We start from the raw sequence: 24538 nt of genomic DNA on the forward strand, positions 1-24538 counted from the left end.
TATGAGACTGACCAGGATAATTTTTTAAAAGAAGCCTTAAGAAAGCAGGACTCACCCTTTCAGAAATCAAAACAAACCAAAATAAAGAGGCACTGGCACAGAAACTAATGTAGTGATGTGCATTATGGCCTCGGTGTGTGTAGCAGTGAAAAATTACTTGCTGAAATACAGCCAAGGCATTAAGGGTGTGGAAACCACGGTATTAAAAAGACTGGCATTAACATTGGATCCTTTCAAGTATCAAGTACAGCTAAACAACTGTGGGAATTATGGAATAGAATGTAAATGTTGTGTACCTTTACAACGTAAAACTTATAAATCCTCCTATAGCTGAAATAGGAGCAATATAGAAAAATTTCTCAATAGATGGCTGCCCATGTGTTGTGTGGTCCCACTTAGCATCAGGGCCCACTCTCTGTTCTCCCCCACTCTGATGGCATGGGCATGGCTACGAGACTTGCTTTGGTCAAAGACCAGTGACTTGTGACTTGAAGATGCTGTAGAGGCATCAAGAGCCATCCCTACAGCAGAGCTTCAGCCAATTTACATGTGATGTCAACAGCAAAATAAATATATTTGCAGCTGTAAGTCACTGAGATTTAAGGGTTGTTTGGTATATCATAACCTGGAAACAGCTGACCAATATGTTGTTAAACAGCACCAAAACCAAGCATAAGTATTATATGCATATACCTCTGAACATAGCTATGACATGTCCAACACATCCTTGAGAAAATTTTCTCCTCTGTGTGAACAGATATGGGCAAGGGTGCCTGTTGAAGCATTACAATGACAGCAAAGATTGAAAACAACCTAAATATATACCAGTAGATGTCTTGGACACTTTGGCTGCTATAGCAGAATACCATACATAGACTGGGTGGCTTAGACAGTAAATATGATTTCTCACAGTTCTGGAACCCAGGAAGTCCAAGATCAAGGTATTGGCAATCCAGCGTCTGGTGAGGGCCTGCCTCCTGACTTGCTTTGGCATCTTTTTGCTCTGTCCTCACATGGTGGGTTGGGGAGAAAGTTGTTTTGTCTCTTAGAATGGCAGTAGTCCTCTTCATGATCACTCCATCCTCAAGACCTAATTACCTCTCAAAGGCTCCTGCACCTGCTTCACACTAGGGGTAGAGTTTCAACCTGTGAATTTTGGGAGGCACAAACATTCAGTCTATAACAATAAGGAAATGAATAAATAAAATGGGATGTGTTAATATAACAAAAAACTGTAAACCAGCATAAATAAAGTAGATCCACAGGTATCTAATAATTAAGTACGTAATTAAAAGTTAGACACATTAGTAGGTTTAAAAAAAAAGCAGCCTAGAATAATATATATAGGGGAGTGGATAGTATCTGTATTATATCTTTCGACGTAACTGAGCAAATAGGGTAAAATGTTAACATTAGACAAAACTGGGTTGAGTGTTTATGTCTGTTGTATTCTTTTTTTTTCAGTGATGAGATATCTTTTCTTAGTTTAAGTTTCTAAATGCCATGTATAATATGAAGGCATTCATGTACATCTGTATGTAAAAGTGTAAGAATAGGTTTGGAAGGATATACACAAAATTCAAAATAGTGGTTGGATAGGAGACTTTGAGGAGGGATAAAAAAGATTGTGACATCATTCCTTGAATGTTTTATAATTAAAATATTTTTAAAGATTTATTTACTTGAGAGGCAAAGTTAAAGACAGAGAGAGGGAGAGACAGAGAGAGGTCTTCCATCTGCTGGTTCACAGAACTGGGATGATCCAAAGCCAGGATCCAGGAGCTTTTTCCGGGTCTCCTACGTGGGTGCAGGGACCCAAGCTCTTGGGCCATCGTGTACTGCTTTCCCAGGCACATTAGCAGGGAACTGGATTGGAAATGGAGCAGCCAGGACTCAAACTGACACCCATATAGGATGCCAGTGCCACAGGTGGAGGCTTAACCTATTACTCCACAGTGCCAGACTAAAAAAATGTTTAAATTATAATTATCGATGTAGAAGATTCTGGAAAAATAGAGAAATGTTAGTCACTGTTGCCTCTGGGGATACCTAGTGTTGATGGAGATTCTGTTTTCTTCTGTACTATTTGAACTTTTATAGAAATTATGAATTTTATCTTACCAAATATGTACCAAAATATATAAATGAGAATTATAATGCAGTGCCAGGTATACAGTGCCGGGGGACCAGAAGAGGTAAAATTACTGCTGGAGAATATTTCCACCTCTGGTTGACCTGGCTTTTGTCCTCATTGCCCTGAACGGCAAGTCTGAGAAGTGTAGCTCCTGATGTTGACTCAATGAATGGGCCCCATTCCCCTTTCTGGTAGAGTCCTGGACAACTTGCAGCTCATGGCGCCCTCCAGAGCTCCGAGGACCTTCCTCAAGGGTGTGTGGCTATGGATGCCGGGGGTGGGGGGGGGCCCGCACCTGCTCATCTTTTTAACCCAATCAGCTGCATTCCTCTCTCTTTGTGTCAGACCTCCTCAAACGCGATTTTCTTCTGAGGAAAGTTTCTGCAGCAGATGACAGGAAAATCCGCGATGCAGAGTAATTCACAGACTTAGCATTTGATCTGCAGTCACTCTGGATCGTTTTCACCTGGGTCATGCAGTCCCACAGCCTCACTCTACAAAGGTCTGAGGGCTACACAGGCAGCGCGTGTACTGCCGGCTCCACGGCCAGAGGGAGCCGGGCCTTGCTGTTGGTTTGGTTTTGTAGTAACTGCACTCAGAGCTGAACAGAGCCCTCCCGACTCACCTTAGGCACCACATTTCACGCAGAAAGCTTGCAGGGTAGCAGGGTAACTGGGTGGATTAGCAGGAGGAGAAGATGTGAAGCGCTGGCGATTGGAGCTTAACCTTGGTTTGATTAAGTAATCCCCGAGAAACCCTTGAGAGGGGAAAACAGTCCCCCTGTATAAATTTCTACACCCTCGCTTCACCGCCCCTTCGGAAAGGCGTAAATCTCGCCTGAAACGCCTCCCGAGCACTCAGGGCAATAAAGAGGTCACATTATATCTCCATAAATCTCCCCGGCTGGCTGGCTGGCTGCTGCCATTCCCCTCGGTGAAGGGGAAGTTGTTTTCTCTGGACAGCCGGCTGCAGGCCTGGAAGGAAAGGCCTTTCCCTGCAGGCCATTGTCTCGGGCCCTGAGGGAGCTGCCCTGGCAATTTGTTGCATGTTTCCTTTCCAGCCTGCCAGTTTGTGACAAGCTGGACAGGGCTTGCAGAGGCCGGCGGCCCACACTGCCTGCTTTAAGTCACCCTTGGCCAAAGCTCCCACTCAGTCTTCCTCAGAAATAAGAGGCGCAAGGGCCATGTGCCTGTGTGTCACAGAGCGTGAGAAGCCAAGCCAAGGCTCCCAGGGCTGGGGCCCTAGCCTACCAAGGAGCTGGGGGCGGGGGCTCCTTGGGACAGGGACTAGAGTGCTGTGAGACGTGCGTGACACAGGTTGCAGTTTTAGGACCACAGCAAAACTGAGAACCCCCATGAAAAGTGGATTCTACTTTCCCATTTGGAAATAACGTGCTTTTATGGAAAGATCAGAAAGTGGAACCTGCCTGATGCTGGTCTGCTTTATTGAACATATAAAATAACTGTTTATCACAAATTGGAAATCAATTCCTGTGGTATAAAAAGACCCAAATGCATATGGTGACAGTGTCTCTGAGCTACTACAATAGAAGCAGCCAGTACTGTCATACCGTGTCTGTCCTCCCAAATGTATTTGCTGTATATATAAACAGACAATAAATCATACGTGGGTTCTTCTCCCCTCCTCTCTGTAAGGGAGTCTCATGTGTACTGCTCTTAATTTTGCTTCTGCTATTTCACAGCTTATATTGGAAAGCTTTCCATATTGGTACATAAAGATCTTCATTCGGTATGGCTACATAGTGCATCCTAACTGAATCAACCGGTCTCATACTGTGAACAGAGAAGTTGTTTTTTCTGTCCTCTGCTATTGCAAAAAATATCCTCGTGACTCTCCTTGCACATAAGCCATTTCACACAAGTGTCACGACCTCTGTAGGATTAATTCCTGGAAGTGGGATTTCTGGATCAAATGGCATGGGCACTTACACTTTTAACAAGACATTGCCGGGGCCAGTGCTGTGGCCTAGTGGGAAAAGCCACTGCCTGCAGTGCCGGCATCCCATATGGGCGCCTGTTTGAGTCCCAGCTGCTCCACTTCTGATCCAGCTCTCTGGTATGGCCTGGGAAAGCAGTAGAAGATGGCCCAAGTCCTTGGGCCCTTTTTACCCACGTGGGAGACCTGGAAGCTCTTGGCTCCTGGCTCCTGGCTTCAGATCAGTGCAGCTCCAACCATTGCGGCCAACTGGGAGTGAAATCAGTGGATGGAAGACCTCTCTCTCTGTCTCTCCTTCTCTCTGTAACTCTAACTTTCAAATAAATAAATAAATAAATCTTTAAAAAAAAACAGACCTTGCTAGACTGCCTTCCCCATGGGCTGTACCATTTCACCCTCCCCATCAGTGCTCATCCCCTCCTCCCTCATTTCCAGGGCACAGAAAGAGGATGCAGGCAGGCTGGGGAGAGGCCTGGGAGGAGCCAGGACCAGTGTCTGACTTTGTCCACAGCATGATTGGCAGGCAGCTTTTGGGAAGCGCTGTGTCCCATCCCACACTTGCTGAGGCAGTGCCCACAGGGAGAGCTTTCCCCCTCCTGAGGGCTGGGGAGAAGTCAGCTGTAACAGGCACCTGAGCTGCCTGTCTGGAGGAGATGCCTGGGCCCATGTAGGAGAAGGTACTTTGAGGAAGAGAGGACCCAGAAAATGGGAAATAAGGTAGATATCTCTAATCTTCCAACTCCTACTCAGAGATGCTTGCTAACTCCTTATTTAACCAATTTAAACCATGTTACAGGAAGAGAAAAGCTTGAGAACATGACCCATAGAATTGTCATTTAAAAAATCAAGTCAGGTTTTCATATTTCTTTTTTATTAAAGATTTATTTAATTATTTGAACGTCAGAGTTACAGAGAGAGAGAGAGAGAGAGAGAGAGAGAGAGAGAGAGGGAGGGAGATCTTCCTTCTGCTTGTTCACTTCCCAAATGGTCCCAATGGTCAGAGCTGGGCCAGGCCGTAGCTAGGAGCCAGGAGGTAGCTTCTTCTGGGTCTCCTGTGTGGGTGCAGGGGCCATCGTCTGCTGCTTTTCCCAGGCCATTAGCAGGGAGCTGGACCGGACGTGGAGCAACCAGGACTCGAACCAGCGCCCATATATATGGGAAATGGGCATCATAGGGGACACCTTAACCTGCTGTGCCCCAGCACCAGACCGCCGTGAGCATCTTAAGGATAAATGTTTCCCCTTTTAAAAAACGCTTTGCAGTGAGTCACACGAGCAGTTTTATCTCTGAGAAGAACGGGCTGGGTTTTGGTGCATACAGCATACACACATATGCAGCCTGTGTGTTCAGCCCCCCGGCCCTGCATAGATGACGGTCACGGCTGAATTATGAGGTGTGTCCAGGAACACGGCAGCTCAGTGGCCAGACAGCCACGCAGGCCAGGAGCCAGCACTCGGATTCTCACTGTGCTGTGGCCTCTCTGCTGCCTCTCCAGGCACCGTGGGTCTTGTGGAGGTCACACTGTCGGTGTGCACTGGGTTTCCCTGGTGTGCAGAGCACTGCGGGTGGCATGGCCCAGCTGAGAGCAGTGTGGAGTGGAGAGGCTGAGATGGGGTCTGTCACCATTGTAGGTGACTGATTCACCTTCGTGGGACCTTGGTTTCCTCTTCTGAACGTTCATTAAGTTGTCCAGATGGTATTTGCAGGGTTTAAGACCATGTGTGCTGTGCCGATTGCCCTCCAGGAGCCTTGCAGCCTACCTGAGCAAGCCCCTCCACAGGAAGAATTAGTGTGTACGGCTAACCTGTGGCTAGAGTCACGAACCAAGGTGGAGCCCAGAGAAGTGGAGGGCGTCTTTGGGCTTGGCCCCCAGGGCTCCTGAAACAGCAAACTTCATCACTTGCTCATCCCCAGTCAGGGCTATTATGGCTACAGCTGATTTTCAGCCCGAAGCCCAGAAAGCTGTGAGATGTCAGCGCCAGTCGGGGAGCCTGGCGGTGAGCGCAGTGTTAGGTAACCCTGCCCCACCACTCTGCGGGCACCTTGTCGGGGAGGTGGTAAAGTCAGCCAGTGCCACTGGGGAGAAATGCCAGAGAGTTGGTTTATCAGGGATGTTGACGTCACACGGGGGCTGATGGAGGGCTGTCGCGTGTCTGATTCAAAGCTGGAATCATTAGTAATGTGCCCCCTTTGTCTCAGAAGTGCCCCAGCTTGGATGATGAGTTATACAGCATCCTGGTCAGACCTGGGAGCTGGCCGAAAAAGGAGAGCCAGCTGTCCTGGCTGCCTGTGGTCTGGGGTGCCGGGACACAGGACAGGGTATCTGTTGGACACAACAGCTGCAGAGGCCCAGGCTCCTCAGTACATGGAGGATCCACTGCACACCTCTTGATAGGTCATTCTTGGGAGAGTAGCACCTAGGAGACTCGTGGGGAGACAAAGCAACCAAACGGTATTTGTAAAAAATCTACTGGTATAAGGACAAAATACTGACATTAGGCAATGTTTTTAAAATAGCCTGTGGCATAACTGTTAAGCCGATGCTTACAGCGCTGGCATCTCACATGAGCAACGGTTCAAGCCCCAGTCGCTCCACTTCTGATCCAGCTCCCTGCTAATGTGCCAGGGAAAGCAGTAGATGATGACCCAAGTGCTTGGGCTCCTGCCAATCCTTGGCAAACCCAGATGAAGGAACTAGCTCCTGGCTTAAGCCTGGACCAGCTCTATGTAGCCATTTGTGGAGTAAACCAGTGGATGGAAGATCTCTCTCTGACTCTGCCTTTTCGAATAAAGAAGGTAAATCTTTTTAAAAAATAGCAACTTAAAACACAGTACAGTCATTCCCATATTTCTTTCCTCTTCTCCTTTGCCTACATTTGGAACAGTGTCTCAATTTGCAGGTGGGAAGGACCTGGACAGCCATCTCCTGGGAATTTAGGGGCCTTAAGTGTTCAGACAGACACCACACTTAGTATATTCAATAGCAGTGCATGGACTTAGCACTGCACAACCCAGGCTTCCATGACAGAATCATGGCTCAGGCTCAAGTGTGAATTCTAAAACCTGGAGGTACTTCTCCTGGAGCTTGTGATTGACTCTATGTTTTGCTGGGAAATCTGTTATGCTGTCATTGTGTTCCCATAGTTCCCATATGTGGGGACTCTTGAAGTTCTCACCATCTAATCTTGACAATGATGAAGGCTAGGGAGCATTCCCTTGGATAGGTCGGCTGCAGAGTGTTGAAGCAGATGTGCACTGAGAGTTTTGGAGATCAGTTTTGAACCCCTGCCTGCTTCTGGGGAGAGTTGGGCCTCAGTAGGATGGTCCAGGCAGGTGCAGGCAGGAGCTGAAGGGATTGGCTCTGTGGTTATGAGATTGGTGGGCCAGCCTAGGTTCAGTCCCAGCGCTGCTGTTTACTGGCTCTTAGTCCTGGGTAAGACTTGTTTTCTTTTTCTTTTTTCTTTTCTTTTCTTTTTTTTTTTTTTGACAGGCAGAGTGGATAGTGAGAGAGAGAGAGACAGAGAGAAAGGTCTTCCTTTTTGCCGTTGGTTCACCCTCCAATGGCCGCTGCGGCCGGCGCATCTCGCTGATCCGAAGCCAGGAGCCAGGTGCTTCTCCTGGTCTCCCATGCAGGTGCAGGGCCCAAGGACTTGGGCCATCCTCCACTGCCTTCCTGGGCCACAGCAGAGAGCTGGCCTGGAAGAGGGGCAACCGGGATAGAATCCGGCGCCCCGACCGGGACTAGAACCTGGTGTGCCGGCGCCGCAAGGCGGAGGATTAGCCTGTTAAGCCACGGAGCCAGCCAAGACTTGTTTTCTAAACCACGGAAAGGCAGTGGGCATTGTGGCTCAGCATCTTGGGATGCGCACACCCCATCCTGGAATGCCACTTCCAGTCCTGGCCATTCCACTTCCTATGCAGCTTCCTGCTAATGCAGGGGGATGACTCAAGTACTCAGGTCCTTGTCACCCATGTGGGAGACCCAGACTGAGTTCCAAGCTTCTGGCTTCAGCCTGGGCCAGCTCTGGCTGTTGTGGGCATTTGGAGAGTGGACCAGATGATGGAAGATCGATCTCTCTCTTTCTCACTCAGTGTCTCTCTGCCTTTTGAATAGATAAAAATATGTAAATAAACATTTCATTTTATTTACCAGAAGAAGGACTGACCAGTGGACTCTGCACAGTTCCTTCCCCCCAGGGCTCCAGATGTCCTCTTTGTAATTTGTAAGCCCTGTTCGCGGTTAGGCTGATCAGGGTGTTAGGTCCTGGAAGATTTTCTTGTCTTTGCTCTTCAGCCTCTTGCTCCTCTGCCTCTGGCTCCTTCCTCCCTTTTTTCCTTCCTTCCTCCGTGTTTCTAACTTCCTTTCAGAACGTCCTTGTCTGTGATGTTTTAAACCCGAGTCCCATTCTGGAGCTGTGCAGGGAGGCCCCCCGCCAGCGCCTGGGTGCTGCCCCCTCTGCCTGGTCTTCCGCAGTCAGCGGCAGAGGCCCCGCGCCACAGGGCCGCTCCAAGCCAGGCCTGGCGTGCGCAGCTTCTGTTCAGCCGCTGCTGGAGCTTCCAAAATAGGTGCTGTAATCCCAGCCGGCCTCACGCTGCCCAAGCCTGGGCCCTCCCCTCGCAGCCTCCTGTCACAGGCATCTGCCTGGGCCTGACAAAGCCCAGAAGACCCAAGGCTCAAGGGCTGGCAGAAAGACCTCAGGATTTGTTTGCTCCTTGTGCCCCAGGCCTAGGCGCCAGCCACAGTCGTGGATCCAGGCCCAGCCTCTGGCGACCTTTGCATGGGACATTCCAGTGGGATCAGGGACTTTGCTCCTGAGGCCCCTTTGGTTCCCAGAGGAAGGTCTCTGGACAGATGGTCACCCCACTTGTGGCCACGTTTGGGGCCTTCCCCAGGAAACTCCTGACTGTCCTCTGGCCTCTCTGTCGAAGCATGGGGTGCCCACACCAGGCTTGGGTCATGTTCACTGTGCTTGTGTATCTGCTCTCCCAGGATAGGTTACAGCGTGACCTAGAACAGTGGGAGATGTGCACGCGGGTGGGGCTACAGCCCAGGCCCACTGCGCCTTGTCACATGTAGTCAACTGTTGGCTTTATTTTATGTGTCTGCAGCTAGACCCCAACCCCTCTGGGCAGAGACTTCACCCACAGTTTTCTAGTGTGACTGTATGTCCAGCACTCACCACAGGGGCAAGAATAGCAGACACAGCAAATGCTTGAGCTACACTAACCCCATCAGCTGAACTTTCTCTCCAGCTTGTGGGCAGTGGGCAGGAGCTTGCCCACCACGTCCCTGGCCTCTGATTGCCCCTGCTGTCTCTCCCTCTCTTTCTCGCCCTCCTTATCCCCCCCTGACTTGCTAACAGCTGCCTGTGTCCCCGAGAGGGTGGGGTGGGCAGATCCCGGGAGAGGGCGGAGTGTTTGGTCAGTTTCTCTGCAGGGGTTTCAGGGCTGGGAGCCTTCAACCTCCTGGCCTACATTTTTCTTTCAGGCACCTGGGTGGGACTAGTTTGCCTTAATTCCTAGGAATGGCCGTCCTGCACCTAGGAAGCCAGACTGAGCTTGTTTACTCCTTACAAAACTTTTTTTTTTTTTTTAAAGGCAGGTCATGGGTGAAGGTGAGGAGTTAGATCTGCATCCTTGGGGTTAGGACACATTCATTTTGTGCTTTTGAATGCCGAAACAATCATCAGCCGGCATGACCCGTGAGCAGCAACTTTGAGACCTCACACGTGGTACACAGAATGTTAGTCTTTTTTTCTTTTTTTAGATTTATTTATTTATTTGAAAGGCAGAGTTATAGAGAGGCAGAGGCAGAGAGAGCGAAAGATAGAGAGAGAGAAGTCTTCCATCCACGGGTTCACTCCCCAGTTGGCTGCAACTGCCAGAACTGAGCCAATCTGAAGTCAGGAGCCAGGAGCTTCTTCTGGGTCTCCCATGTGGGTGCAAGGGCCAAGGACTTGGGCCATCCTCCACTGCTTTCCCAGGCCATAGCAGAGAGCTGGATCAGAAGTGGAGCAGCTGGGACTCAGACAGACACCCATATGGGATGCCAGCACTGCAGGCGGTGGCTTTACCCGCTATGCCACATCGCCGGCCCCCACACTGTCAATCTTGCGCTCTGTCAGTGACCGCCTGTGTGTCACACTTGGTCAAGTCTGGGGCAGTATGCGACTCAGAATGGCCCCAGTGGTTTGGGAAAAGGACAGATTCCCAAATCTCCTAGGCTCTTTTATCTGTCCTCCCCTCTCCCCACTAACCCAGCACCACAATTTGTCCCAAGGCCTCCCCCTTCCCTCCGCCAGGCTCCCAACAATAATCCATCATTGTTATCTCATTGGGTGTTTGCAGAGCACTTTACAGCCATTGTTGTAAGTTTTTCCTCTTATTTGCAAAGGACTTTACAACTATTATTACAAGTCTTTCCTCCCAATGTGGGGTGATCCTTCCCAGGGCTGGATTCCCACTGATTCCCAAGTGGTTGGACCAATTCCCATGTTGCCCAGCACTGGGCAGGTATGGCTGCCTTCAGGTGGAGGCCATAGCTTTGTCCTCCCACCTTGGAAGTCGCAGTTGCTCCCTAGGAAGGTCCATCCAGCACCTTCCCTATGAAGGGACAAGAAGGCTCACCCCAGACGTTAGTGCTGGCTCGGGGCTCACAGCCTGTCACTCCTACTTCCCCCAGGGTGTGTGCTCAGGCAGCAGGGTATGAAATCTGTTCCCACAATTCTTCAGTCCAGGAGGGAAAAAAATAATGTAAGTCAGAAGTCAGAGATCAAACAGCCCCTTCCTCAGTGTGGGTTAGGAGCTGCTGCCATATTTGAGTTCTTTTTTTTTTTTTTCAAGTTTCTTTTCTTTTTTTTTTATTTGAAAGGGAGAGAGATCTTCATCCACTGGTTTACTCTCCAAATACCCACAGTAGCCAGGGCTAGGCCAGACTGAAACCAGGGACCTAGAATTCAATCTAGGTCTCCCCATGTGGGCAGCAGGGACTACATTGCATGAGCCATCATCTGCTGCCTTCCTGCACTAGCAGGGAGCTGGATCAGAGCAGAGTAGCCTGGACTTGAACCAGGCACCCCGATACCGGAAATAGAAATCATTGCCAAGGGGCATCTTAACTGCCACACCTAATGCCTGCTTCTCTTTCATCAAATTTTCAAATATAGGCAATTATAAGAATTCAGGATGGTGTTTTACGAAAGAAAAGTCCATACAATTTAACTGATCTAATAAAAGTGTCTTTCTGGTAGTCTCTGATGTCACAAAGTCTTTGGTGTTCTGTGTGCTGCATTTTTAAATTTAACATTATGGAACATTTAACTCCATGGGTGCCTTGTCTGTGTAATAGCATTTAGAAAATGTATGGCATATGTCCCTGAGCAAGTAGGTAGGAGGGCAAGATTTTGTGGTGGGAAATGTGGGAACTCCTCAGATTTGGGGTGTCTGACTGGGAGCCCCAGGGAAACACGGCCTGTCCCTCCCATCCAGGTCTTTCCTTTGCTGTTCCTGGAACACCTGACCCTTCTGTCTGGGTCAGACTTCTTTCTGGGTTGGGCTTCCATACTTCCTATCCTGTCTGGGTAGTGCCTACCACCAATCCCTGCCCTCTGTTGAGGGTATGCCCTGAAAATGCATTGAGTAATAGTGTTACTCATTACTGATACTCACGTCCAGTTTGCCCCACTAGATCATTGGCATTCTGAGAACAAAGCTCTCTGTTAGCTCCTGTGACAGCTATGGGAGTGCTTAAATACAGATGCTTAGTAAATATTTGTCAGTGACAAATACATATTTGCCAACCTCCGATGACTTCAGCTGGCCAGTGAGATCGCTGCTTGAATGTGTAACCCTCTCTCCGGGGCAAGCCTCAAGGAGTTTTGCAGCAGCAGATGAGCAGTCAGCAAAGAGGAGACCTCCCAAGATTCCTGGGTCTTTCTCTAAGATTCTGTCATTGCGTATAGAACAGTCTGTGAGACGAGAAAGGGCGATCTTTCTTCTAAATCAGAGAACAGACCATGAGATTTTTTTTTTTTTATTGTGGTGCTCAAATGCACCAGGATGTAGGAAAGAAGCTGGTTTGCTTATCTTTAATAGGGGAAGAGTGTGAATCTTTATCTGCTAGGGAGGCATACTGAGCTATTTATGAATAAATGATAAGTGTGCCTGGGATTTCTTTCAATAATATAGGATGGGAGGAAGTAGGCAGAGGTAGAGATGGGACAAGACTGACCACAAATTGTTGGAGATTGGACATTGGTTAGATAACAGTTCATTTTTATATTCTGTCTACTTTTTAAAAGATTTATTTATTTATTTGAAAGGCAGAGTTACAGAGAGGCAGAGAGTGAGAGAGAAAGAGATCTTTCATCTGCTGGTTCACTCCCTAGATGGCCACAATGGCTGGAGCTGCACCAATCTGAAGCCAGGAGCCAGGAGCTTCTTCCAGGTCTCCCATGTGGGTGCAGGGGCCCTGGGCCATCTTCTACTGCTTTCCCAGACCATAGCAGAGAGCTGGATTGGAAGTGGAGCAGCCAGGACTCAAACGGGCGACCATATAGGATGTTGGCACTGCAGGTGATGGCTTTACCCACTACGCCACAGCACCGGTCCCGGTCCAGTTCTGAATGTTATTTTTTTTCATAATAAATAAAAATACAATAAGAGGCTTGCACTGGGTTTGGACTAGAAGGATGATCTGCAGAATCCTGCTTCCCCAAGCACAACTGAGACAAGAGTGAGTCTTGTTTCACTTTTGAGACTATAGTGCCATCTAGTGTTTATTGCAAAGCCTGACAAAATGACATTGCTGGTGTCTCCCTCCTGGGGGTGGGGGTGGGGGTGGGGGTGGGGTTAGGTCCTTACAGGAGGTCTTGTGTTTAAGGAGCCAGTCTGGCAGCTACAGGCAAGGGCTGCAGAGGTGGTGAGGATGGTGTTGGTGACAGAGTCTAGGTGGGAACAAGCTGCGGACAGCAGTCACCTCTGAATGCAGGTGACCTTGTGGCAGGCCCTCTGAGTGACCCAGGTGTAAAAATAGCTTCTCTTGTGCCGGCTGTGCTCAGCTCCCTGGCCTGAGCAAACAGCCCCTCACACCTGCACATTGTTTACTTGGTGTGGACACACAGCTACCTGTTTGCAGGTGCAAATGACTGTTTGTATACCCAGAGTTGAGGGGGAGGCCTCCCCACACCATCCTCCTCCTGCCCACATTCCCTTACAGCAAGTAGTTGGTCTGTAGGAGGAGCGAAATGTCCAGCTTTAAGCCCCAAGGCTGGGTCCTGGTGGATGGGCCCTCCACTCACCTGCCCCCCAAAATGTGCCCCCTCTGCACTGGAGCAGCAGGACAAGAATAATCCAGAGATCAAGGTAGCTATATTTAGGGACACAAAATTAGGATAGCATGGAGTCAGAGAGACTGCTTGAAGCTCTGAGCCAGGAATTACACAGAAGACAGGGAGTAAGAAAACCAGCCTAGCCTCTCTTCACCAGGATCGCAAGAACAGATGCACAGATGCACATGGAATCTGTCCATTGTAAGATTCAATGCACAAGGCAGATACGGGTGATGGGGAGGGTGGGGGAGTGAGTGGAGGCACAGGACGGCAGCCTCGGTGCAAGGGTGGACTCCCGTGGGTGGTCATACTTGCACCTTGACTTTGTGCCAGTGAGCAGGCAAACAGCTGTGGTAGCAGAGCGCACAGAAACATTACCCTGAGAAAAGTGAACTCGTGAAACCTATGCAGGGCAGTCTGAGAATTTCAAGAACTTAAGAAAAAAATCTAGTCCCTTTGACTTTGACTTCTAATCCTAGAAGAATACCCTAAGGAATAAACACAAACCCAGGAATCTGTGTACAAAACAGACAGTGTTTACAAAACAAAAAATGAGAAAATGGATAAGGACAAAGTATGCCACATTCCCATGGGGGAATATTATGCTGTGCTAAAATAAGTTAATAATTTTTAATAAAGAAACTTGAATGTAATTAATAAGAATTTTAATAATGTAATTTTTAATTAATACTATAATGCTTTGGTATTATGCAAAGGAAGGACTTAAATTATTTTTTAAAAGACTTATTTTATTTATTTGAAAGAGTTTTGGAGAGGCAGAGTTACAGAGAGGCAGATGGAGAGAGAGGTCTTCCATCTGCTGGTTCACTCCCCAGATGGCCACAATGGCTGGAGATGTGTCGATTCAAAGCCAGGAGCCAGAAGCTTCCTCCTGGTCTCCCATGTGGGTGCAGGGGCCCAAACACTTGGGCCATCTGCTGCTGCTTTCCCAGGCCATAGCAGAGAGGTGGATTGGAACTGGGGCAGCTGGGGCTCGAACCGGCAGGAAGGGCTTAAGTTATATAGCTTGACCTCAATTAGGCAGAGATATCTGTCAACATATAAAGTTTTGCAGTAGAACAAAAATACTTGTAACTGGTGAAGATGTCTATTTTCTTTACCCTTGTTGGCCCTTTCTCATTTTCCTGGAGTAAATATTTGTTGTACTTTTATTCCCAGCGGGAAATAACCTTAATTTTGAATTGGCGGTGGGGAGGGGGAGGATCTCAGCAGATCTCCATGTTAGGGGAGAGCTGTGGAGGCTGTGGGCCCCAAAGGCCGGAGTGGGTGAAGTGTGGATGCCCAGGTTGCAGCCCAGGCTGCTGGTGACAGCCCTTACTTACACCTCGCAGTCTGGGCCTGCGACAAAGTCCACTTCCCGCTGCAGTCCGTGCAGCTGCTGCCCTGGGGTTGAGGTGAGCGGAGGAAGCGACAGGCACCCCAAGGTGACCCCTCTCTCCTCCCGCATTATGCCTGCGGCCTCCACATTCTCAACACGCAAGGTTGCTGGGCATGAGCTAAGAGTCAATCCTGTGTGTCTCTCACCCAATAGACATGTTTGATGACTTCTCAGAAGGCAGAGAATGTGTCAACTGCGGGGCCATGTCCACCCCGCTGTGGCGGCGGGACGGGACGGGACACTACCTGTGCAATGCCTGCGGCCTCTACCACAAGATGAACGGCATCAACCGGCCCCTCATCAAGCCTCAGCGCCGACTGGTAAGCAGGTGCCCCCAGCCCAGTCTAGCAGCTGGGGCTCCCCGGGCCCCCTACTCCTGTTGGCACCTGCTGTCGGCTCTCCCCTTAGCTGGAAAGTCTCTGGTTTGGAATTTTGGAATTCTGGAATTTGAGGGTGTGGCTTGAGGGATTGGGCAGGTGGCTGGGAGCAGTGCATAACTTCTCACACCCTTAGGGTTGGTGTGAGCCCCCAGCATGTGCCAGACCTTCTGGTCCAACCCCTTTGATGTACAGAAGCGAAGTGAGGCTCAGAAAGCCAGTGGCGTCACCCACAGTCACATTGACAGTGCATCTCCCATGTGCAGCAGGAACCCAGCCACGCTGGCTCCCATGCCAGTGCTGTCTGGAAGGTGTCCTACGTGCACAGCAGCCCCAGGAGGAAGGCTGCTAAAACCCCAAGCCCAAAGGTTAAGCAGTTTGCACTGGGCCCAATGACTGGGACTGATTTGTGGCTCTTGGTACCATGCTGTTTTTGAAGGTAATTTGATTCTGCTCAGCAACCATTGGCTTGCATGGTATTAGACAGGGAGGGACAGAGGGGACACAGGATGCTTCCCTTTCCTGAGGTCCCAAGGCCCATTCCATCTTCGACGCCATTAGGGTCCAGGGCTTCTTCACCCGCACCCGCAGCCCAGGTTAGTTCTATCTGTGGTGGAAGCATTTCTGCGGCCAGAGCCAGGGTTGCTGAGCCATTCACGTGCTGCGGAAGCCAGGCTGAGAGTGCCCTTGCAGCGTTAGTCTTGGTTTCGTTCACTTCTCCGAGTGGCATGGGTAAGGGAGCGTCAGGATGGGGCTGCTGACAGTGGCCCAGCCCTGCTACCCCTCCAGGGAGGCCCAGCTTTGCAGAAGTAGATGGGAAAGCTTTCCTCCCTGTGTCGCAGTCCGCCTCCCGTCGAGTAGGCCTCTCCTGTGCCAACTGCCAGACGACCACCACCACGCTGTGGCGCCGCAACGCCGAGGGTGAGCCGGTGTGCAACGCCTGCGGCCTCTACATGAAGCTCCACGGGGTGAGTGACGCCCCGCCCCGCCGCGCCCCATGGCCCCAGCCCCCACCCCGCCCCACTGCGCAGCCCACCACGGCCCCAGTGCCCGCTGGGCAGGCTGCCGGCTCTTTCCCTCTAGACTGGTCCCAAGTGCTTCAGCCACCTTCCCCTGCTTTCACAGGTGCATTAGCAGCAAGCTGAGTGAGAAGTGGAGCACCTGGGACTGGAACCAGCACCTGTATGGGACACTGGTGTCCCAGGTGGCAGCTTTACCCACTGCACCACAATGCTGGTCCCATAGCATTTTCATTTTGAAAAAGGAACATAACTCACATGTAGTTGCTGATGCACACACAGCACACCTCTGGAAGGACACAGGAGTTGGAAGCGTGGAGCTTGTCTAGGAAAGGACATGGGGCTGGGGGAACAAGGATTAGAGAGCGTTGTCTTCACTGTGCACTCCCTGGGCACACTGTAGATGGTCCATATGCAAGCCTTGCTCAAATGTAGGTTAAACAAAGTTAACAAAACAAAACCAAAAGCAGATCCTATAACCCCCATAAGAAAACAATTGATTTTTCTTCCCAGCTCCCCAGATGGGCAAAATTTATGAGCAGACAGCCCAGAGAAGCCCCCTAGATAGCCATTCAGTGTAGGCAGACATGCTAGGCCTTCCTGAAAATCGGGAGTATAAGTGGAAAAACCCTGAGATTCCTCATTTTGCACATGTATTTGTCGATCATTACAATGTGTGTAAAATATAGTGCTAGTAAGGATTTGGGGAAATAAGTATTCATTATTTAAATGAGAATTACTGTATTTTTTAAAGAAATTAGGCTAGCTGTGTTTATTAAGGTTAACAATACACACCCTGGGGTGGACATTTAGCCTAGCAGTTAAGACACTGATGAAGTTGCCATGGTGGATGGTGGTAATGATGGCAGAACAGTATGGATCTGCTTAGCACTACTGAATGGTATGCTTAAAAATGTCTTAAGATGGTAAATTTTAGGTTACATGTATTCCACTACTTTTTAAAAACTATGCTTAAGTGAATAGGAGTAAACATGAGGGCAAGATTCTTGTGAGGTCAACGCGGGCTTTAAAGGGGCAGAGGTGTGAGGAGCAGCAGGAGACCCTCCTCCAATGGTGGGCAGGGGTGGGGAGGATGCTGTGGAGCCCCTGGGAGGTGAGGGGCAGGGTCCTCTGACTAGGAGGCAAGTTCAAGGTCACCAGTGTGGTGCATTTCTCTCTGACCCTGAAGCAGCAATGTCTGTGAACCTGGCACTGAAGCCGCAGCTGGTTGTTTCTGGCACACGTGGCCTTCCTCTGTCCCACATGACAGACAAGCGTGAGATAGGCCAGGGGCGACAATATTTGTCCGGCTTAATAGAAACCAGATGAGGGGAAGGCGTAGTAGTAGAAACTCCGGGAAGATGACCTGCGGTCCTGCGCCCACCCTTGGTTAGCCGTCTGAGGGCTCAAGGGCCTGGCTCGGAGCGGCCACTGCTCGTTCAGGAGCAGCAGGTGCGGTCAAAGTCTTGTCCACAGACAGCTTATCTCGGGGCCGGGGCACAGGACAGCCTCTCTGCTGTGTCCCACCTTACACACAGACCCCGCCACGGGCTCCAGCCAGGCTCCGTGCAGGGCAGAGCTACTGCAAGCAGTGGGCCTCTGTGTGTCCCTCGCCAGGACCGTCCTGTGTATGCCTGCTTTCTCAGCGTCACTGCTAACAGTGCCCCTTTTGTGTTTTCACATTGCCCTGGCCTGGATGATAAAGCCCTTTGCAATACTGTTGTTCCTGCTGCCTGAAATGTATGCACATTGTCTGCTCAGGTGTCACCTCCTCAGTGAAGCCTTCCTTGATTTCCTCGGGTTCCCTCCTCCCCACCAGGACAGAGTTTATTGTTTCCTCCCTTCCTTCCCATGTCATTTAATAGAGCCTGTTGTTTCTAGCTGTCTGTCTCTACCACTCCACTGTGAACTTCCGGAAGGAAGGAACTATGTCTAATTCTACTTACCCAGGGTCTAATAAAATGCCCATCACATAACCTAGGTGCTCAATACATTGAGCTCTTTCTCCAAAGGGGTTCCGGGGGCCTTTGCACCTGGTCTCAGCCCCAAGGTCCGAGGGGTCGCTTAGGCATTGCCTGCTCCTACTGCGCGCCTGCCTGTTTCAGTCGCATGCAGTTGAGGGGCAGATGGCAAACCACACACACTGACTTGTAATCCTGCAGGTCCCCAGGCCTCTTGCGATGCGGAAAGAGGGGATTCAAACGAGAAAACGGAAGCCCAAGAATCTTAACAAATCCAAGACGCCAGCAGGTGAGAAGACCTATGTGTGATTCCAGGAACAAGTCAGTAGTCCTGGGAATGTGTGCGAGTCCTAGCACAGCTGCTGACGGGTGATGATAACACCATCTAGCCTGGCCTTGCAGGACGGAGCCGGTAGCCCAGTAGAGTGGCATCTCCGTAGCAGATGTGGGGAGCTTCTGAGGCAGGCTCGCTCACCTTGTAGCCTGGTTATTGCCGATTGCAAAGACTGTAGTGCGTGGGCTGGACCAGCCTGGAAAGAGGAACGTTACTTGCTGCCTCTTCAGCGCTGCGGTCACCCAGGAACTCAACTCCTCTCCATCGTCCTGGGCTCCAGGGCACAGGGCCCATTGCTCGTGGCCTAGGACTGAGGTGGAGGTCAGTGTGTAACTGTTCCCAGGCAGCACCCCGTGCTTAGGAGGCCCCACATGAACACTGTCCTGCTGAGCCTTTCAGGATCCCCGTGAGAACCCGTTCATCATCCCCATCTGAATCATGAGCAAACTGAGGCCTAGAGAGAGCAATGGAGACCAGACTCACGCAGCTGCTCCGAGGCAGATCTGGAATCAACCCAGCGTTTAACATTAATAGTCAATTCAGCCTGTTACCACATTGCCCTCTTAATTTCGAGACTGAAGAATGAGGGCTGTGGCAGGTGTTTGGTGCAGGTGTTCAGCTGCCACTGCGATGCCCGCATCCCAGATGGAGTGGCTGAGGCTGAGTCCAGCGCCTCTGCATCCCAGCTCCCTGCTAACGGGCACCCTGGGAGGCAGAGGTGATGGCCCACACACTTGGGTCCCTGCCACCCACAGGAGGGAGCCGGAGTGATTTATGGGCTCCTGGCTTCAACCTAGCCCAGTCCTAGCTATTGCAGGCATTTGGGGAGTAAACCACTGGATGGAAGATCTTTCTCCCTTTCAAATAAATAAAAATAAAACAAAAATTAAGAGAAAAAACTTAAATAAAGTGAATGAATCCATTTGTGGTTACATTTTAAAAAAATATTTTATTAATTTTAAAGACAGAGTTACAGAGAGAGGTGGAGCCAGAGAGAGAGAGAGAGGTCTTCCATCCGCTGGTTCCCTCCCCCAAATAACCGCAACAGCTGGAGCTGAGCTGATCTGAAGCCAGGAGCCAGGAGCTTCCTCAAGTCTCCCATGCGGGTACAAGGGCCCAAGAACTCAGACCATCTTCCACTGCCTTCTCAGGCCATAGCAGACAGCTGGATCAGAAGTGGAGCAGCCGCACAAGGGCAGGGTGCTGTGGCACAGTGAGTTAATCCTCAGTCTACAGCACCCGCATCCCATATGGGCACAGGTTTAAGTCCTGGCTGCTCCACCTCCAATCCAGCTCCCTGATAATGCACCTGGGAAAGCAGCAGAGCATGGTCCAAGTCCTTGGGCCCCTGCACCCATGTGGGAGACACAGAAGAAACTCCTGGCTCCTGGCTTCGGTCTGGCCCAGCTCTGACTTTGGCGACCATTTTGGCAGGGGGGAGGGAAGGGGCGAGGGCAGGAGTGAATAGAAGATCTCTCTCTGTCTCTCCTGTAACTCTGACTTTCAAGTAAGTAAATAAATATTTAAAAAAAAAAAAAAAAAAAAACAAGGGCTAACAACCATGCCCAAAGCATTCCCTACTCAGTACTGCTGCCAAATTGGAAGTATTAAATGGTTGGCAGCATGTTCGCAGAAAAACTGGCCGACCTGACCCAAAGCTTCTAATCGAAGGCACGACAAAGTCAGACACAGGGCCCCCTCCTGCATCCTCCAACACAGTCAGACACCTGCTCTTCCAGGTTCACCTGGGGCCTACGCCTTCCGGCAGGCATACTTCTTGTGAGACTTCTCCGTGCCTCCTGCCTGTGGGCTTCCACCTTTCTTGATGCTTCCCCGCTGCTTCCCCATAGCAATGCCAGGCAGAGCAGCATCTGGTGGCTGTGTGTGATCCCCTGTCCCAGGTCCAGGAAGCTAGATTTGATTGCAAACCTATTTTGAACAGTGTCTATCCCAATTACTGTAAATATTTACATCATATGTACTTAAGTATGGGGTGTTGTCCCAGACCTGCTAGAGGTAGCCTATAATATATAGTATTTGCTTTTGTTTGTTGTTGTCTGTTTTTTACTTATTATTTGAGAGAGACAGAGATCTCCTATCTGCTGGTTTGCTTCCCAAATGCCCACAGCCATCTCAGCTGTTGCTAAAGTTGGGAGCCAGGAACTCAGTCAAGGTCTCCCCATGAATGACAGGGGCCCAATTACTTGACCCCTCACACTGATTCCCGGGTCTGCATTAGCAAGAAGCTGAGCTGGAGCTGGAGCTGAAGCCAGGTGTTGAACCCAGACATTCTGATATGGGGTGCAGGTGTCTCAACTGCTAGGCTAAACCCTCACACCTATTTGCACTCCTTAAAATGCAAAAAGCTTTGACTCCTAAAACACATGGGGCTGCGAGTTTTGGAATCTGGGTAGGAAGCCACCCAGCTTTTGAAAAGGTCTCCTTGGAATTCTGACACCTTTGCCTCATTTTGAGAACTGTTGCCCCACTGAGATGGGCCCCTGCTTCTCTCCCCAGCAAATGGAAATAAATCCCAGCCATCTCAAAGGGCCACCCTCCATTTTCCGCCCTGGCTAGCATCCTCACTCTGCCTTGTTCCAGGTCCTGCGGGCAGTGAGAGCCTTCCTCCTACGAGCAGCGCTTCCAGCAACTCCAGCAATGCTACCAGCAGCAGCAGCAGCGAAGAGATGCGCCCCATCAAGACAGAGCCCGGGCTGTCATCTCACTATGGCCACAGCAGCTCCATGTCCCAGGTACGCCCATGGGCGGGACAGAGCTGTGTGTGGGGAAGTGGACTCCAGAGTCCCAGGCGGCCGCTGGTGCTAGAGCGTGAGCTGCAGGAGGCCAATGGTGAGCCCCCTGACTGGGCTGCACATGCCAGACCTGAGCCCTCAGAGCCCTCCCTGGCTGTGGCATCTGTCTGCTTAAGACTAGGTCTCAGCACAGGTTACCAAGCTTCAGGGACTGGGGCACAGAGCTGTGACACACAGATGTTTGGTAGCTCCTGTGTGCATGGCCCTTGGAGACAAGGAGAAGGGAGTCCTTGGGCTGACACCCATTGTGGAGGGGCAGGAAGGCCACACCCACCTGCAGCCTGCACGTGTTGGGTGAGAGGGTTGGGGCCCAGCTGTTGGAAGCAGAGCCCTCTCAGGATGATGCCGTTTCCAGAGTGCAGGGTGGTTAGACCTCGGCCCTGAAGGATTTTAACAGGAGGAGGTGGGGCAGGAGGACCCTGCTGGCAGGGGCACAGGCGTGGCAACTGCAGAGGGTGACTGGGTGGTGGCGGTGGGGAAGGCGAGAGCAGGAAGGGTGCTGTTTCCACAAGGCCCTGCTTCACGTCTGTGGATGGCCAGGCGGTGCCTCCTGCCTCTCACAGGTGATGCCAATGGCATCCCTGCTTCCTGGCCTCTTGGGAGCAGGATGCTCCACGCCTGGTTTGCCCCCTCTTTCCTGGTCCTAGTCTGCTGCCTTCTCTGCACTTAATGAAAAAGGCCATGTCCCAGGGAGCTTCTGCCTTTCCGAATGAGCCCCTCCGGGTGGCGAGGTTGCCCCTGTCGGAAAGTGGAGACTTGAGGGTGCTAAGATTTAGGGTGCGTCTCCTGAAACCCCCAGAGCCTCCTGAGCAGCTCAGCCCTGGCTGTGTTGTGTCAGAAGCAGCTGAGGAGCTCCCAGATGGCAGGGATTAGGGATAACCGGGAGGCTGGGTCCCTGGCCCTGCCCTCCTGGGGTTGAGCCCCGCTGGGGCCATCTGCGCAGCGGCGCTCCCCTCCCGAGCCCGCAGGCGCCATTCTGTCTGCCTCACTGCGTGCTTTGTGCTTTTCAGACGTTCTCGGTCAGCGCCATGTCTGGCCACGGGCCCTCCATCCACCCAGTCCTCTCTGCCCTGAAGTTGTCCCCACAAGGCTATGCATCTCCGGTCAGCCAGTCACCGCAGGCCAGCTCCAAGCAGGACTCTTGGAACAGCCTGGTCTTGGCTGACAGTCACGGGGACATAATCACTGCGTAATCTTCCCTCCTTCCCCCTCAACTTCCTGCGTGGACCCGGGCCCGGAGGCCGGCAGAGATCAAGGCTCTGGGCTCCCGGGCCGGCCCCTGTCTGGGAGTGACTCTGGAAGAAAACTGGGAAGAAACTTGAAGTCGACGACTTGGTTAGGGCACATAGGTGCTGGACTTGCTGATGCCTTTTCTCAAGGTGGGGGGGCTGGCAGGAGCCCAGACTCTGCATGGAGGAGCCCGCCCTCCACCATGAGCACGCGAACTCTCTTCCCATGGAGCTGGAGACGTGTTTCTCATTCTCCACCCCGTCCCACCCCTGGTGAGACAAGGTGTCCTTCTCTCCTGTCCACTGCGGTGACCTAAGCTGGTGTCTTCTCCACTGTGTTCTCAGCACCAGGGCCCCGAGGGCGGCCGGAGGAGGCAGGGCCCCAGGGCCCCTCCGGGCAGCCCCTGTCCTTGCCCAACACTCCCCGGAGGCATGGCACGTCTCTGCACCCCCCAGTACAAATCTGACTCCAAAAGCACCAGGTGCAACGCAGATGTTACTGAGCGCTTCCTGGGGAGCCGGTGGAGAGGGCCACGTCGCCCAGCACCCGCCGGCGCTTCATCAGACCGCAGCATGGCGACGTCACCTTCCCGTGCCGAGGCCCCATCCTTTGCTCCTTGTCTTCCCTGCCAGGGCCTCCTAAATGAGAACCCCTTCTGTTCTGAGTGATTCAGCTCTGCCTTCAGCCTGTGCATGTCTCTCCCTTTGCAAAACACGAGCTCGGTAGCGTAGCCGAGCGGCAGCGCCCCCCAAGTCTACCCCCGACGTCCTCCAGTCACCCTGTCGCTCACACAGCTGTTCGGAGCAAGGACAGGAGGTTCTGCTGCCGCAGCAAGCTTGGCAAACGCTCACCTGGATCTCTAGACCCTTCCCGAGACAGTGTCTGGTGGACAGCGTCCTGCCTAGGAGCAGGGGATTCGCCGAGGACTCTGGCTCCGTCAGACTGTGGCCCTGCTCCACGAGCCCCTGGGCCTGCATCCTTTCCCCAGCAGAATTCGTTTATCCAGGAGATGAAGAGCAAAGATCTTGCAACCTAGACTCAAAGCAAACGAACAGCAAAATCAAACCCACGGAAAGAAAGCAGCGGAGGGATGAGAGCAGCGGGGGCCTTGTGGGACTGCAGCTCTGCGCTGTCCCGGAGCTGGCCTTCTGCTCCGCGCGCTGGGGCTCACAGACTTCGGCGTCCTCACGCTCGCTCTCTCAGCAGCACGGAAGCTGACTGTGGTGTTACTGCCCTGCCCCCACACACCCAGCCCCCACCCCAATCCTACTGGCTGTAGCAGAGAAGATCTTTAAGGCAAGAATCTGTTTTAATCATCATTTACATTGTTTTCTTCCCGAAGGCCACCCTCCTCTACCCTCCCAAGCCCACGAACCTGTTAACATTGTCTTAAGGTGAAATGGCTGTAAAATCAGTATTTAACTAATAAATTTATCTGTATTCCTCTTTCCCTGCTGTTCCCTCGGCGGTCACTGCTGCTGTCCTTTGCAGGGGACACAGAGGCCTGCCCACTGATGCACTCGTGGGCTGCTCAGAAGTCCGTTTGCTCCCTGTGTTCTTATTTGGCCGCTGGCCAGGGCTTCCTCTGTAGGCAGTGGCAGGTGCTGGCAAGTGGCAGAAAGCACGCTTGTCCCAGCCCTGCCAGTGACTCCCGTGAGACCTTGGACAGGTCACCCTGGGCTTCAGATTCCTAGGAGAGGGTTGGGCCGACCACTGACTAAGGGTCCTCAAGGTCCAACAGATGTCACTGCCCTAGTGGGGTCACTCTTAGAGCTCCCGTGCAGATGCGAGAGGCTGGAGCGGGGGCTGCATTCAGCAGAGAACAGATGACCCCCCAGCCCCACGGAGGTGACATGTGTCTTAGAGGGGAGCCCTGAGCAGCCCTTGCTCTCTTCCACCATCCCTGATAGCTGGATTCCAGTAGGCCCTGCAGGAGCAAATGATGCTCCACTCCAGGGAGAGAGGAGACTGGGACTTTCTCTCCCT

The 24538-nt window shown here is 51.5% G+C and overlaps 1 protein-coding gene across 2 annotated transcripts in view; it reads left to right on the plus strand.

Annotated features, from left to right (window-relative positions):
* The window catches only part of GATA4 (GATA binding protein 4), a 77752-nt gene extending 53752 nt beyond the window's left edge, over positions 1 to 24000 (plus strand). For both annotated transcript variants that reach the window (XM_062212852.1, XM_062212851.1), the window contains exons 3-7: positions 14972 to 15138; positions 16038 to 16163; positions 18377 to 18464; positions 21111 to 21262; positions 22333 to 24000. In XM_062212852.1, coding sequence (XP_062068836.1) covers positions 14972 to 15138; positions 16038 to 16163; positions 18377 to 18464; positions 21111 to 21262; positions 22333 to 22515 — 716 coding nt within the window. In that variant the 3' untranslated portion in view covers positions 22516 to 24000. The remainder of the gene's footprint in view (positions 1 to 14971; positions 15139 to 16037; positions 16164 to 18376; positions 18465 to 21110; positions 21263 to 22332) is intronic.
* The last annotated feature ends 538 nt before the right edge of the window (positions 24001 to 24538 follow it).

The sequence above is a fragment of the Lepus europaeus genome, chromosome 16 (assembly GCF_033115175.1).
Source record: "Lepus europaeus isolate LE1 chromosome 16, mLepTim1.pri, whole genome shotgun sequence".
Lineage (NCBI taxonomy): Eukaryota > Metazoa > Chordata > Mammalia > Lagomorpha > Leporidae > Lepus > Lepus europaeus.